General features: G+C 35.8%; 1 protein-coding gene across 2 annotated transcripts in view; it reads left to right on the plus strand.

Moving 5' to 3' along the window:
• The window catches only part of EFL1 (elongation factor like GTPase 1), a 202,547-nt gene that overhangs the window by 44,944 nt on the left and 140,756 nt on the right, over positions 1–16,847 (plus strand). For both annotated transcript variants that reach the window (XM_074233988.1, XM_074233987.1), the window contains exons 11-12: positions 529–651; positions 2,663–2,762. In XM_074233988.1, coding sequence (XP_074090089.1) covers positions 529–651; positions 2,663–2,762 — 223 coding nt within the window. The remainder of the gene's footprint in view (positions 1–528; positions 652–2,662; positions 2,763–16,847) is intronic.

Consider the following 16,847-nt stretch of genomic DNA (forward strand, 5'->3'; position numbering starts at 1 on the left):
TTCTCTTTAAATTAAATTTACCTCCCCCGTTATTATAGGAGCAGCTCTGTGTTTGAGAATTTGACTCTTTCTGGGGATCTTCCAGAAAGCTCTAGCTTTAAGTATCTAGTTATCAGAGTCCTTATAATAGGATAAAGCCCTCTAATAATTGTTTGTATTTGTTTTTGTACTGAAGTATTAAAAATGAAACGTATTTCTTATACAGGAATTTGGCTAACATCTGTATACTATAGGAAGAATAGATACTCCATTTGTAACTTGGACAAATATAATATAAATTCTGTTAAGTTTCAGCTATAATTTATTTTTCAGTCAAATGAGGATATTTCTTTGTCATACCTGCCACATTGAATTGTGGTAAAGATCAAATTTTTACAATATGCTTTGCTAACCTTATAGTTACCCATCTGCTTATCTTGGTCTATATCATTTGATAATGAAACCCTTTAAAAATCCAGTACTAAGAACTGGGGTGGGGAGGGTCAAGTTCTAGCCCGTTGGCTTTGAATCCTTAACAGTAGGTTTTAGACATGGTATGTCAGAAACTCCCTAGTCCTCTTGACATCTCAGCTGAGCGGGTGGAGAGACTGCTGTGCACTGGAGCAAGGACATTTGATTCTCTTCCACCAGAAACTCAGGAACTAAAGACAGGTGAGTTAAATGTAAACAAGTTAACTTAGAAATGATTAAAGCCCATTCTGGTGCTACAGATCCAGGACTGAATGTTCTAGTCACTGAACATTTTCAGCTTTGAATCTAGTCTTCATAGAAATGGTTTTTTAAATCCAAATTCACCATCCGTTTGAACTTTGAAACTTTAGGATTGGGACTGCTTCATTTCTTTTCTTTGTCTCTCTAATAGTTATCACTGTGTCTAGTACAGCATAAGAATTTACTTTGTAATTGGTGATTGATTGATCATGGTTGAACCAATGGTATTCATTCTGGTCCACTGCTCTTATCAGTTCTGGTTTTGAATAGATCCCCTTTCTTAGGATTAAAGTTGGGCCCTGAAATCTTATGACATTTTGTCATTTTGGTCCCATAAGCAAATAACAGCAATTTTGATTCTTTAGGGATAACTCTTTGGAGATGTTTAATAAACTTAAAATATGATCTGCCATTTGTAAAATAATATTAAAGCTGCTCTTAAGAAACACCTATATATGGCAGCATTTAACCAAAGCTTGTGGTGAATCATGGTTCCAAAAACAGTGCTGAGTGAGTTCTCAAAGAAATTAGAAGGGTGGCTAGGTGGCGTAATGGATAGAGCACCGGCCTTGGAGTCAGGAGTACCTGGGTTCAAATCCGGCCTCAGACACTTAATAATTACCTAGTTGTGTGGCCTTGGGCAAGCCACTTAACCCCATTGCCTTGAAAAAAAAAAGAAATTAGAAAATAGAGCTTTTCAGGAGATTGATTCTCACTTTGATTTTAAAAATTTAAGTGCACTTTGCCAAAAATGGAGTTCTATTCTATTCACTGGCAGTTTCCTCAAAACTCCATTTTAAACACCAGTTTGCCCTTCCTCCCTATAGATAACAATATACTTCTTTGCTGTAATATTACATTAAATGATGTTTTTATTGTTTTTTAGGTGAAATCCATCAAGCTGTTTTGGGGGGAGGGCAAAGAGGGACTTGTTAGGATCTAGTCTGGTATCATGGAAAGTAAATTCCTAAATTGTGTAAATGTTGTAGGGAATCTTTTTTGATAGGGCACAAAGAAAGCCAACTCTTCTCATCACTATCCTGTTCTGGAATTATAGAAGGAAAAGCACTTAATAAAAGCACAGGGCATCAACTATTTGTAGGTACCTTGCTATTTATATTTGATTACATATCTGATGATTGATTAATTATTTGAATGACTTATCAAGAGCTGCTAACTTCTGGGCTATTAGAATCTTCCTTTTCATGTTGGTTATAGAAATTCCTCAGTAACTGAGGCCTCTCTCAGCAGTGACTGTTCCACCATTGGCTGCAGAGCAGCAAGAGAAATTGGTTCTGGAACACTATAATAGTTATTTTTGAAACTGTTTCCAAAGAGTTGGTGGTATTTCCCTATTAATGGTATTCTATCATCATTATATCTCCTACTATCCCTTGAAGGGGATATGAAGGGGATATGAAATTGTAGCATGCATGAAAGTCATAGGATCAAAGTTTGAGAGCTAGAAGACATGTGTGAGATCACCTAAGCCTCACCTACTATAGCTTGGATTACTTAAGGAAGATTTGATAAATTCCATGCTGTGCTATTCTTGCAGTATGAATACTTGCTTGCTCTTCTCATAGAGCATGGCCCTTCTCCCCCTGGGATGACCTGCCCTCCCCCAATTTATTATTTCATTATTTCTTCTATGACCTGGGGGTTGAGAGGAGGGTCCTTTTTCCAGGGCTTATAGTTGAATACTCAGTACAAATAATAGGCATACATGCCAGTCATTACAGATTGCATTGATTTTTATTTATTTTTTGAATAAAGAAGGGAAGCATTTTTTATCCCTGGAAAAGCAATCTTTTAAGTGAAATTTTAAAAATAATTATTAAGGTCATGATTTAATTTTATCTTTATGTGCTGTTTTATTCTTCACTTGTTCTAAGGTTTTTTTTTCTTACAGTAGATGAATAAAAAGACTTACTTCTGTTTATTTATTTAGCTTTTATGAAATGTGGAAGTGACGACACAGCCCCAGTGATCATCTTTGTTTCCAAAATGTTTGCAGTTGATGCAAAGACTTTGCCTTGTAATAAACCAAGGTAAGGCTTCAGGATAAATTGGAGGTTTTTCCCAGTGGACTTAGTAGAAGGTAAAAAAGTGTGTATTGGAAGTGGAGAGTAGGATCATTACTTTTCCTGACTATAATTTATGATCACCAGGAATAGATTAAAGTTCATTCTTGATGACATCTCATTCTTCTGCTTGTAGCATTCTCTTTGTTGTTGTGCCATTTATATGGTTCTATATTAATTAGCAATTCCTACTGATATGCTGCTGTTTACACATGCCTGGTTATTTTGTCCATGTGCTTCTTACCTCCTTGATCCATATGGAATGCAAAGCTGAAAGAATGTGCTTGTGTGCCATATATAAGTTTATACAATTGTTCTTCCCTGCATTTAAAAAGATGTCTTCTATGTGCTTCTGTGTGCTTCTTTCTACTTTCAGCCTATCTTGTGTGACTTGGCTTTTCACAGAGTACCTACATACCACAGAATATAGAAATTTTGCTCATTAAAACTTGGTGCATTTTTTCAAGTAACCAGGATCCAAGACTTAATGCTTTCTTCATTACTTCAAGCTCTCATTGATTTGAATCTGAGACCCCTCTCTTCTCATCTGTCCATACCTTTAGGATGGAAAACAAAATCATCCTTAACCATAGTGACAAAAATTGTGAACAGTAGTAACAAAGATGCTCATTTGGTCTTTTAGCTGACATATCTTTTCTTATACCTAAGAGGAGTAAAATTTGTTCCGAGTTGGGCAGTTTACTAGACTAAATTGAGATCAAACCTTGTCAGAATAAGACAGCCAAGTGTTCTGTCTGTTTAGAGTACTCATATTACTGTTGATTGTGCATTTTTTTTTTTGCTGTTAAAACTTAACTGATTTCATTTTTAAAGAATGAAAGTATTTTATAAGAAGACTCTTGCTCTTGCAAGTAAACACTTTTGTAATTGTATAGTCAAATTGAACTTGGAAAAAAATACCGAAGTTTTCTTTTACTGAATGACATTTTATCATTTTAATTAGAATAATATAATTTCTCAAACCATATTAGGCAGCAGCGACTGAAAATTTCACCATTTATTATGATATAGGCAGACTAGGCCCTTGATCCCACTTAGTCACTTGAATGTGTTAAATAGAATTTTAAATGGGTTTGACTTCTCTCGCAAAGGATCTCATCACATCTTTGATATCATGAATATTTTGACAGGTCTTTGGTGTGTATTGAAAGTAGATGCTTTGCAAAATTTTGGAATTATTTTGTTTCCTCTTTTTATATTAGATCTTTTTATATTAACTTGGCATATTTAGAGAGGTCTTGAAGTCAGCTTCTTGGTTTAAGTTTGTATAAAGTTTGTGTGTAAAGTTATAGCATTTAATATTTAAATTTGGGTTTGCTAGGTGGAGTAGTGGCTAGAGCACCAGCCCTGGAGTCAGGAGGACCTGAGTTCAAATCCGACCTCAGACACTTAATAATTACTTAGCTGTGTGACCTTCAGCAAGTCACTTAACCCCATGTCCTTGCAAAAACAAAAAAAAAGTCTATAAAGATTTTCAAAATATAGAACTTTGTGTACGAAGGTCTACTCTTGAAATTTATAGATTTAAATTGGATCATTATTATTTGCAGTTACGCTACAAGAGTCGCTACAAGAGTATTCATATAAATATCCCTCTTTATTGGATGTTCTTTTATATGTTAAAGAATATATTCTTCATTTTTTAAAAAAATTCAAATTTTTTAGTTCAGTGAAAGAAGACTAGATTTGAAGTTAGAAGACCTAGCTCAAGGGCAGTTAGGTGGTTCAGTGGATAGATCATGGACCCTGGAGTTAAGAGGACTGGAGTTCAAGTTTGGCCTCAGGCATTTAATAATTACTTAGCTGTTTGTCCTTGGGCAAGTCACTTAATGCCTTTGCCTTGCAGCCCCCCCCCAAAAAAAAAACAACAAAAGACCACCACCTAGCTCAGCAACTTACTATGTAGCCTAAGCAAGTCACTTAAGTTCTGTTTCCTCATTTGTTAAATAAAGGAATCATCCATGATGATTATAGCATCTTCCCATCTGGATGGTGGCAGACTTTCTGGAAAGGCAGTGAGACAGATGAAAATCAATTCCAGATTTTTGAGTTAGAAGCCCAGGGTTCAGATATGCTTCTCATAAATGGTGTGGTCTTGGGGCTAGTTCATTTTACCTCTTTCTCACTTCAAAATAATATAATAATAATAAATAATAATAACAGTAACAATAGCTAACATTTACTCAGTGTTTTATGGTTAGAAATATACTTTTCAAATATTATTCTCACAGCAGTCTTGAAAGGTAGGTATTCTTATTATTATTATCATCCTCATTTTGCAGATATGGAAAATGAGGTAGACATTTTAAGGAACTTGCCCAAGGTTAGTGTCTGGGATTGGATTTGAACCCAAGTCTTCATAACCATAGACCTAGCAGTCTATGCCCTTTGCCATCCAGTTGCATCTAAATGAAGGGTAGAGTGATAGAATATCAGAGCAGCAAGGGACTTTTAACACTCCTATAGCCCTGTTTCTTCATTTTGTAAATAAAGAAATGAGAGTACACACTGTAAAATAACTTATCCAAGTTCATATAGCTAAGGAAGTAGTAGTCAGTATCCTAAACCAAAATAAATATAATTTAGCAGTCCTTACATTGTCACAGTGCTCACTTCAAATGATTCTACTGAGACTCAAATAAAGGAGTATTTGTGAAAGTGCTTTGTAACTGTAGAGTCTGATGATCCATAAGTTTTCTTGTTCCTTTTTTCTTTTCTTTCTCCTCTGCTACTGATATCTCCCTTGTATGCTTCAGCATTACTGCGGCAGGTAACCCGATTGGCCTAAAATTACAAAAAAGGTATAAATGATTGACATCAGATACTTTTCATAAGAGCAGTTTTTGATGACAATAAAAAGTGACACAGAATAGGATGTGGGGATCCTCTCAATGAGGAAGGAAAGAAGACTTTATTTGCTTGTGATAATCTTTGCTCACTTCATAATTTTGCTTTAGACTAACATACATGGTATGTTAGAACTGGAAGCAATCTTAGAGAGCATGCAATCCATCCCTTTTGGTTTTATAGGGGAAGGACCTGAGAGAATCAGAGCGTTAATGGTGTATTGGATAAATAGCTTAGTCTAGAGTCAGGAAGACCTGAATTCGAATGTGGCCTTAGATATTTATTAACTGGGTGACCTTGAACAAGTCACTTAGCTTCTATCTACCCTCATTTCTTCAACCATAATATAGGGATAGTAATAGAATCCCTCCCTGGGGTTTTGTCAAAGAGAATATTTGTAAAGCCATTAACACAGGGCAGACCTGGGACTAGGTTGTATTCCTATGACTCCCTGGCTATTGCCTTATAAACTGTAATTATTGGTAGTCTTAGAAGGGTTTGTATACCCTAAGCCCTATTGTTTTCCCTACTCATTGTGTTACTTTGCTTAAAAAGCAAAGTATAACTTCTGATTCTCAAATTTTTGAAAATTGGGGACCCTAGTAAAGTAATTGTATTGGTCGTTCATTATCCACAATTTTTATTCCTTTAGGAAGAGGCCAGATGACAAGCTTAGTGAGTATTGACCTGCTCTTGGTCATTTGCCTCCCCCAGGAAATGCTGCCATCATAAGACCATGGGGTCTGTGTTCTCATCAATGTGAATATTCTATCAACCAGTGTAGGTTACAACCATTTATGCCTTCTTATCCAGTATTATTTTTTTCCTTATTTTTGCATAACTTTCCTAAAGAGTCCAACCAAGGGTGTCTTCTGTGCAGCACTGTGTAACTGTTCATCTGTTTTCTCTTAAGTCTGCTGCTCCATGACCAGCTACAACTTTGCAGGACAAGTCCCCTCTGATAAAATCCTAAAGCCCATAAAGATTCTTGGCTTCCCATTATTTTTTGGGGAGGGGGGGGTCATCTGCAATCCTGGGATTATGTTTTTTCATGAATGTGTTGTTCCATGATGGCATTCCTAGGCATTTTAGACATCAAAAAGATGGATTTTTGCACCAGTGAGCAACTTAGGACTATTGAACCATTTCACAGGAGTGATTTTTAGCCTGACCAATTCCTAGTCAGTCCCTCTATCTCCCACTTGTACTCGTGGGATTTTGGATAAGTCTCTTCAGCTACGGGAATTCTTTCCTTATCTATAAAAGGAGCGAGATGTCCTTGATGACATCCTAGGTCCCTTCCAGAAATAAATCTGTGATCATATATGCATATTTCAATACTTGATGGATAATCTGGGGGGTAATCTTCTGCCTGCCCCACTTATGATTTCATTGGTTTAGGTAAAGAACTCCTTTGAGTTCTGGGGACACTGAGACTTTAAGGGTCTTACCCATGGTCTGACCCTGGTATACTTCAGAGGTAGTACAGGTCTTTCTAACTCTGAGGGTCAACTCTCTATTTTCTTCTTACATCCTGACCAGTAGCTACTACCAAATCATTCTGTGATCTTGGGCAAGTAATGTTACCTGCTCTGGATCTAGTTTACTCACAAGTCAAAAGAAAAGTTCTTAGACTCAGTGTTAGAGATTCATTGGCATTCTTTCAATAACTGTCGTTTGTTATTATTCCTTTAAGTAGCAGTTTCTGTGTGCATATATATAACTGTAGATATAGATGTATACATATAGTTATGTAGTTATACACATGTATATGCATGTCTATATATGTGCACATATATGCATATGTGTACACACATTTAAACAGGAAATAATTGGTTGAAAGGTTAAAAGTTGGAACATATATTAGATAATGTTTACTTGACCATTCATTTTTGACTCTTGAACTCATGCCATTTCATGATATGTCTATTAATAACAAACATGATTAAAGTCACACAAACTTAATTGCCTTGATGCCTAGGACTGCATTTAGAAATTAGCTGGACAGGTGGTGGTTTTTTAAATGACTAATCTAGTCATCTTAAGAAAATGGCCCACCTGACTAGTTTTTTCTTTGATCAAGAATCTGTCTGAAAATTAAGTAATTCTATGAGTAACACAGTTGTAAGTCAAGAGAAAGGAGAAGGAAACACTTTTGTACCTTGGCCACCAGCCTTCACCCATAGCCTCATAACCTATTTGAAGATTGAAGACTGATGAGCATAAGAATCCCTTTACATTTATATAGCATGCACTTTGTGGTTTTAAAAACCCTTTTTGTACTTAATGTCTTATTTCATCTCAACAATTCTATGGCAGAGACTGGTGAGGTTTATTATGGTTGTTATTTAAATTGAGGGAAAGGAAGACTCAAGGGAATTTTGACTTGAGCCTGAATCAGCCCATCCTGACTTTCAAATTTTGGGCTCTTTTTCCCTCAGTGCACCATGTCATTGTTGCTTTAACAAAAGTAGTGAGTGTGTGGTTTTACCTGCATGGAGTGGCTGACTGGTTCTGGGAAACCTAGGATGGACATGATAAATGTTGATAGTCAGAAAAGGGAATGCAGACTTTATTTTTGTACAGAGGCATGTCAGAAAGCAGCAAGCTTTTTTTGTTGTTTTGTTTTTGTTTTGTTTTTGCAAGGCAAATAGGGTTAAGTGGCTTGCCCAAGGCCACACAGCTAGGTAATTATTAAGTGTCTGAGACCAGATTTGAACTGTGCCACCTAGCGCACACGCCGCCCCCCCCCCCCCCCCCCCCCCCCCAGCCTTTTTTGGTAAGGAAATGAAAAGAGATAAGCAAGTCTTGGATCCACAGGGACCTAGACAACTACACTGCCACACCCAAGTCTGGATTTTATTCTCTCATTACTGTGTCCTATGTGCGTGCCCTATGTAATTGGTTTAATTTCAGAGCAGCTCTAGTCTATGCATTTTTTCAAAGTTTTTTTCATTATTACACATCAGGCACAATCTGGAATAGTGAAGAGGCTACTGGACTTGTCATAATCAGCTCTCCCTGGATTGGAATACTACCTTTGGCACTTAATAGCTATGTGACCATGGGCAGTCCATTCCATTTCTCATGATTTTGTTGTGAAGATCAAATAAGAAAATGGAAGGAAATGCTTCACAAGCTTTACAGAACCATATAAATGTTATTACTTCTGCTTTGGTCTGCCTAGCAATAAAGAAGGAAGCTTATTAATGAATTTTCTTTATTAAGATCAACTGTTTATCAATTTCCTTAGGAATTGTGAACAACCAAACTGGGAATATTCTACCTCTTTATTTGGTACTATTTAATAAGATTTTTTTCTTTTATGAGAGTTTGCATAAATGGTTCATATTTTCTGGAATCTCCCATTTATTCTGTTCTAAAATTTAAGAAGAGCATTAAGATAATTGATAATTGATGTTGGGAGAAGACTTGAAGTTTGAGTAATGCTTCTGAGTTGACTGATAATATTTGAAAGCAGAATTAGCTAACTAAGGCAACATAAGACTTCAAGAGATGAGATGAAATGAGAACTAGGTACAAATAGATGGTGCTGCTTAACTGCTGCTCTAAACAAAATTATTCTCATTGTATTTGAGAGTCTTGAAAATTCCCTAAGGAATTTTATGCAATGGGGGGGGGGGTCCCTTGAATTAGTTCCAGATTGACCATTTGTTAAAAGTTTTTATGACTTAAAAAAAACCCAAAACAACCCCAAACCTTTATTACAATATCTGACACCTCTTTAAGGCACATTGAGTTCACCTTTATTCCCTCTACCTTGTATCAAATAGTTTCTCTGAAAATGCAATCAAATAGATTTCAGAATTATTTTAGATTTGGTGTAATAAGAGACCCTATAGTACTCCCTCACTTTACAGATGAGATAATTGAGGTCCAAGGTAATAAAGGGAGATAACAGAACCGTGATTCAAATTCAGGCTCCAGACTTAAATTGTGTGCTCTTTCTGCTATACCATAGCATATTTTGAATATAAGTACATTCCAGGAAGAAATAAGTTTATTTGACCTGAATTTTCTGAATAATTGCCTCCATTCTTTATATCGATGGAACAGATAACTAAAATAGCCTAGATAATTTTTTCCTTTTTGACCAGAACACAGTGTACCAGAATCTTCCTTATAGCATGTATAAATGCTAGTTATTGGGGTGGCTAGGTGGCACAGTGGATAAAGCGCTGGCCCTGGAGTCAGGAGTACCTGGGTTCAAATCCGGTCTCAGACACTTAATAATTACCTAGCTGTGTGGCCTTGGGCAAGCCACTTAACAACCTCATTTGCCTTGCAAAAACCTAAAAAAAAATGCTAGTTATTAATATTAAGCCCATTTTTGCTTTTAACAAAATTATATGCTATTTATTTTCGACCACATCATATATATATGTTTATTTCTTCTTTACATGTATTATCAACTCTATTTCCTTCTCCATTGCAGTTTGGTGTGCCTGATTGTGGCTCTACTGTAGGCTCAAGCCCTCTGGTTTAAGAATAATTCTAGATTCAGGCAGGAATTGGGCAGATTCTGTGTTGAATGAAATCATATACTCATTCTTAACTCTTTCCCGTCTTTTCCCTGCTCTTCCACCCAATTTAAAGCCCAGAAACGGTATTTTTCTAGTAACTAAACTTAGAAGGTACAGAAAGATTTTGTCATATTTTTCTTAGTGATTTATAGTTTATAGTTACTTTTCTTTAGGTAACTGACCAAACATTTCCATTAATTGGGAAAAGATGATTTTGTAAATAACTTCCTCAGTGAATGAACTGATGTTGGCTATGTTCATTACATTCTATAGGACATTAATCATTCCAAATATTCCTCTGAATGCTTGAAATTCATTGATAACAAATGATTCATCACTGATCAGTTCTTTGATTCTGTTACCTTCAAAATGAAATCCTTCCGAGGTGTCTTAAGCTGGAAAATGTTCCACTCTTGTCTTTTTCTGGGTTCCATCACTCCAGAATCTGTTTAGAGGATTGCTTAAAGTTGTTTCTAAAGGAAACTGGGGAGAGCTTAGGGAAGTCCTGACTTCTGTCTGCCATCTTGACTTTCCTCCTATTCACTTAAAAATGAAGCAGCAATTTAAAGAGTTTTCTTAAAGCATTCCTATTTATTCTTTAATTTTATAGCACAATTTGCAAAATCATATCAAACTGAAATTTTCTATTTGTTTATTTTTCAGACTGTTTTTTTTCTTTTATCAAATTTTCTGTTTTTAAAAGTTCACCTTGTTTTGAGAAAATATGGTCTACTCTTTTTTTTTGGGGGGGGGGGGGGTTGTGACTTGCCCAAGATCATAAAACTAAGTATTAAGTGTCTGTGACTGGATTTGAACTCAGGTCCTCCTGACTCCAGGGCCAGTGCTCTATCCACTGTGCCACCTAGCTGCCCCAAGATGGTCTGTTCTTAATAGTGACACTTTTGGCTACAAGTTTTGGACAGATAATATTCTCTATAATGTCTCTATATTCTTGTAGAGGGGTTTATATGTACAGAATTTCTGCTATTTTATAGCTCAAGCAGTTAAGATTGTAGGTTAATTGATGATACTAATAATCCCATTAACTTTACTTTTCTTCTTCATTTCTATCTTTAATGGAAATGAAATACTTTAGCTATGGAAATAATATTCTTATTTTGCTCAGATTACTCAGATATATCAGGACAAGGGAGACAAAGGGATTTAGTCTGTCATTTGCTAACCTGAGTGGGAAATTCTTTAAAATGTTAAAATGATAGAGATCTTTTAAATAAGATTAGAACCCAACTTCCCTGCCTATGACTAAAATACAGAAATTGAATTGTCAGTTAGTGACTCCAGGTTATGCTATTCCTTGAACAAGACACACCTTCAACTCTGGGTATTTTCATTGGCTGTCCCTCATGTCAGGCATTTTTTTCCTTCTAACTTCTGGCTTCCTCTAAGTCCCATCTGAAGTCTCACCTTCTACTGGCGGTTTTAACCCAGTATTTTTCCCTAATTCTGTGCTTTCCCTGTGTTGAATATCTGCAGTCATGCTATCTATACATACCTTTCTTTGTATCATCTGTGCTCAGCACATTGTCTGGCACATTGCAGTTGCTTTGTAAATATTTATTCGATTCCCATCCTATAATTAGCCATCTAGAATAGAGAATGGAACTTGGCAGCAAGATACAGACCTTGGTGGAACCTTGATGAAAGTCATCACCCCAAAGTCCATGTACTTACACCATGAAGGAGAGTCATGGAGTCCCTGACCTCAGGTCTTTGCCTTGATTGTGCATAAAATAAAGCAGCATATTTAGATTGGAATCTATATTGATATTCATAAGAGATGACAAGTGACAGAGAGAGAAATGAGAAGATGTGAGATAAATGAAACTAGTCGAAGGGGTGGGCTTTAGTAGCCTAAAACTGTCCTGAGATTTTGGGGATACTTTATATACTAAGTCTCAGGGGCTGAGGTCTTGTGATACTGGGGAGTTTGAATAGGCTTTGATGACATTCATCTGCTTCAGCATGTCTCTAACATTACCCCAAGTGATTAGCAAAAGGTAAAGACCTTTTGTTCAGTTTGTACCATTGAACAAGTGATCATGTCAGGATGCCATTAAATGCTAAAAGTTAGTACTGCCATGGAACTACTGGCTAGGCAAGTAAACTAAAGTCAGGGAGATGCAGCATCTGTGGGATGGGACCAAAGGGGAAAAGGGGGTCTGATGTTGGTGCCAAGAGTAGTTGAGCAAAACCAGAAGAACTGAAGGTAAAAGTGTAGACCCATTGCCCTGCAATACATTTATCAATTCTATAAACTTTCCTGTGGTTAAGGCATTAGGAATATAGGAGGAAAGTTCACTTGTTTCCCCAACTTCAGGTTTGTCTGTTCCCTTTGTACTTACACCCTGGTAAATATATTAGGGGGAAATTATATATGAGTTTCTGTATCAATGTTGAAACGTGTGTGTGTGTGTGTGTGTGTGTGTGTGTGTGTGTGTGTGTGTGTGTATGTATATATATGTATAGATGTGTATTATATTTGAATATATGTATAAACTTTTGAGGAATAAAGCAGCCTATTTCTAAATTGGCTTATTTCATTTTAAATACTTACCTGAATCTCTTTCCCCCTCTCCTTCTCTGTATCCATCTTTATGTATATGTAACACATTTATACATATATATGTACATAATACATATTCATGTTAATTACATAGATTTATGATTTATAATGTACTTTTACATTTATCCTCTCGTCTAACTTCATAACAACCTGTATAGCCATGTATAGTCACAGAATTTTCATGCATCAAAGTTGTAGTCTGCATGACTGATTAGAGGAATTACTCAATTTGATGAGACTGCAGAGCCATAGAAGTAGAGTATTATTCCATTTTTCTAATAGGAAAACTGAAGCTTAGGGAAATCACTTGTGCAGATTGCAGCCTCAGAACTAGAACCCCATTCTACTGTCTCCAGTGCCTTTGGTCTTTGGACTGCCTTCACCATAACTGCATTTAACTGCAGTATTATCAGTCAGGGGTGGTTTCCTTGGAGCATGCTACCTCTGACAATAGCCATTGCTCTGGGACACTGTAGTTGATGGGTGATAACTGAAAACAACCAGCCATGAAGTGAAAGTGAGGGTGGCAAACAGATGGAGTTCTTTGGCAGAGACACTGTAATTTGGCAGTAAGAAGGTCACAGTTTCAGAAGTGTCTCTAAGATTGATGGCTAGGTTTCCTAAGAACTTAAGAAGAAAGAAAGACAGGAAAGCAACAGTAGTACCTTATAGGTCTCTTTTTTAAAATAACAAAAATATCAATAGTCTTATTTATTTATAGCATTCATTCATTTTAAATTTTGTGTTCTGAATTTTCTCCCTTTCTTCAGTCCCTCCCCCACCCATTGAGAAGGCAAGCAATATGAAATCAAGTATATGTGGTGAATCATGTAATACATCTTCATATTAAATTATGTTGCAAAAAAACCAATAAGTGAAATGATTACTTTTACAGTTGATCATCATCATAGCTGTTGCTGTGTACAGTGTTCTACTAGTTCTGCTCTTTTTAGAGCAGAACATCAGTTCATATAAATCTCAGATTTTTTTAAACATCTGTTTGTCATTTCTTATAGAACAATAATATTTCATCAGTTATTTGCCACGACTTATTTAACTATTCCCCAGTTGATAGGTATCCTCTCAGTTTCCAGTTCTTTACCATCACAAAAAAAAAGCTACTATAAATAGTTATTTCTTCTTTGATCACTTTAGGATATAAATCTCTTTAGTGGTGGCATAACTGGGTCAACGGATATATGCTTTTATAGGCCTTTGGGCATAATTCCAAATTGTTCTCCAGAATGGTAGGACCATTTCACAACTCCACTAACAATGCATCACTTTTCCAATTTTCCCACATCCCTTCCAACATTTTGTCATTTTTTTTTCTATCATGTTAGCCACTCTGATAGGTGTGAAGTAGTACTTCAGACTTGTAATTTGTATTTATTGGATAAGTAGTGATTTAGAATTTTTTTTATGTAACTGTAGTTAGTTTTTATTTTTCTTCTGAAAACTACCTGTTCATGTCCTTTGTTGGTAGGTTAAAGGAAGTTAAAGGAAAAAGATAAAATGGAAGGACCACAGTGGAGTTAAGTACTTTTTTCAAGACGAGAAATAATATGAATAACACTTATTAAAAAGATGTATACTTAAAGAGATTTCCAATCCATAAACATGGATAGTTTCACAGCCATAAACCTATCCATAAACATGGATATGAAAAACACTTCACTTCCTTTCAGAAGTAACATAGTATATATAATAGAAAGACTGTTGGACTTGAAATTGGAAGAAACCTGAATTTTGAATTAAGCCTTCCAACACTTAATAGCTGTGTGGCTATGAAGAAATCACTTAAATTCTTTGAGTTTTAGTTTTGTCATCTGTAAAATGGGAGTTAATAATGTAGCTCCAATCCTCAACATATTCTTATTAGATTCAGTTGAAAGTGAGTTTGCAAACCTTACAACATTATGTGTTTGTCAACTTTTATTATTGTACCAGAAAAAATGAGATATGTCTGCACTAATCACAGTCTTTTAAAAATAAATAGATATTCTTGGGGGTGGCTAGGTAGTACTGTGGATAGAGCACTGACCCTGGAGTCAAGAGTACCTGAGTTCAAATCCAACCTGACAATAATTACCTAGCCGTGTGGCCTTGGGCAAGCCACTTAACCCCAATGCCTTGCAAAAAAATTTTTACAAAAATAGATATTCTAAACCTAAAACATTCTTTGGAGGAAAATTTTTTTCTCTCTAGTCATTGCTTTTGTTTTTCTCTTTTCTTACATAGGCCAGCAGATACTCAAAGGGTCCTATCTTACCTTTTGAGTGATTTATGTTTCCAACATTGACTTAAGATTTTTAGATGATGCCTTTTTTTATGGGTTTATTTGAATAAAGTCTTATTTCTCTATTCATAATTTTAAAAATGTGTGGCTCAAATGTTTTCTATTTCTCTTTTTAAAATAGCAAGAACTAAAATAATTACCTTTTATTGGTCCTCAGTTAATTATTTTCCCTGGTCAGAGAACAATGATTCCTTATCCTTGCTGAAATAGATAGCCAGAGATTTCCCCCAAACATAATTTGTATCCCATTCCCTCTTCAAACTAAAAACATTATAGGAAACAGAAATGGTGATGTAAAAAAGATCTAAAAATGTCATTTCTGCTCTGTCCTTTCACCTCCTTTACTTGCTGCCATTTCAGACTCCATATAAGAAATAAAGACACAGTATAGGCAATGGAAAAAGATAAAGATTAAGGGAAATGGATTAAGAGATTGACTGGAGAAGAGTTTAAGAAAAAGACGTTTCTTTTCATTTGATTTTTCATAGTGGTATTTTTGATGTATATATTACTTGATAGGATTTTTTAAAAAGAGTGAGAAATAATCTGCAAAATTTTGGATCTTTACATTTTGAATCATTTTTTCTTTCTGTGTATAAGTGCTACAGAATTGTGCCCAAACGAAATCTCCTAGTCATAAGACCAAATTGGGACTCTGTGTTATAAAAAAAATCAATGAAGAGAGAAGAACAGTTTACCAGAAATATGATTAAGGTAAATGGAGAAATCAGGTAGAATCACCTGATATTTTCATCCTGTCATCTAGGAGTAGAATGAATTGAGTATCTTTTGAAGGCCAGGTCAGATATGTAGAGGTAGATGATGAATATTTTGCAGAATATTACCACTTAGATGGCAAAACAAAAATGAATTTATCAGTTTATCCATTATCCAGCTATATTGAATCAGTAGATCTTTTTATAAGCTAACTCTTAGGCCAGCTTCTCAATATATATTGAGAAGAGTTGGTTTGCTAACTAGAAGGAAAAGAATGCTTTTACTTCTTTTCTATAAAAGGTATGAGAAATGCATACAGTGAAAGGAAACAGAATTGAGAAGGGGAGAAGATGCCATTGGTTGGAGAGGGAACTTGTTGAAGAAGGAAGAGATAGACAAAGAGGAGTTGCTGTCTGTGTTAGAAGCAGTGAAGAGTAGAAGTAGCCGCTAGGGTGGCAAAATGAATGTTCAAACTTCTGAAGAAAGCTTGTTAGGAAGAGACAGAAGTAATACAACACAACACCATCGTTGGGGGCAATGAGAAACATCGCTTTTAGCAACCCTTACAGATATCGTCTTAAATCTGAATCATATCTAGATCACAGGTTCCCTAAGAATAGTACTATGTCATGTGCATGGATTGGGGTAGGGGTTGTGTGTGGGGGGAACTGAATGAAAGGAAGAAGTCAAAATCTCTACACTTTTGTGGCCTCAGGCCTGAGCAGGCAAGTATGACTCACCAACCAGTGTTAATTCAGCTTATAAATGGAGAAAGCAAATTCATCAGTGCATTTTCAGGCTTGTTGTGACATTAAAACTAGTTTTTTAATGTTATTTGGAACTGGAGTTATGTAAAAATCACACATTCAGAAGAACTTGGAGAAAAAAGGAGAAGGGGCAGATGTTGTTAATGTGCACAAAGCATCATTTTTTCTGATGAATTTCGGACTGCTGCAGCTGCAGGGACTTACCCAAACAACCTAATATGGAGTTCATGTCATTCCTTTGTTCTGTCCCATTTATCTATAGCTATATCTTTC

This window comes from Macrotis lagotis, chromosome 4 (assembly GCF_037893015.1).
Source record: "Macrotis lagotis isolate mMagLag1 chromosome 4, bilby.v1.9.chrom.fasta, whole genome shotgun sequence".
Taxonomy (NCBI): domain Eukaryota; kingdom Metazoa; phylum Chordata; class Mammalia; order Peramelemorphia; family Peramelidae; genus Macrotis; species Macrotis lagotis.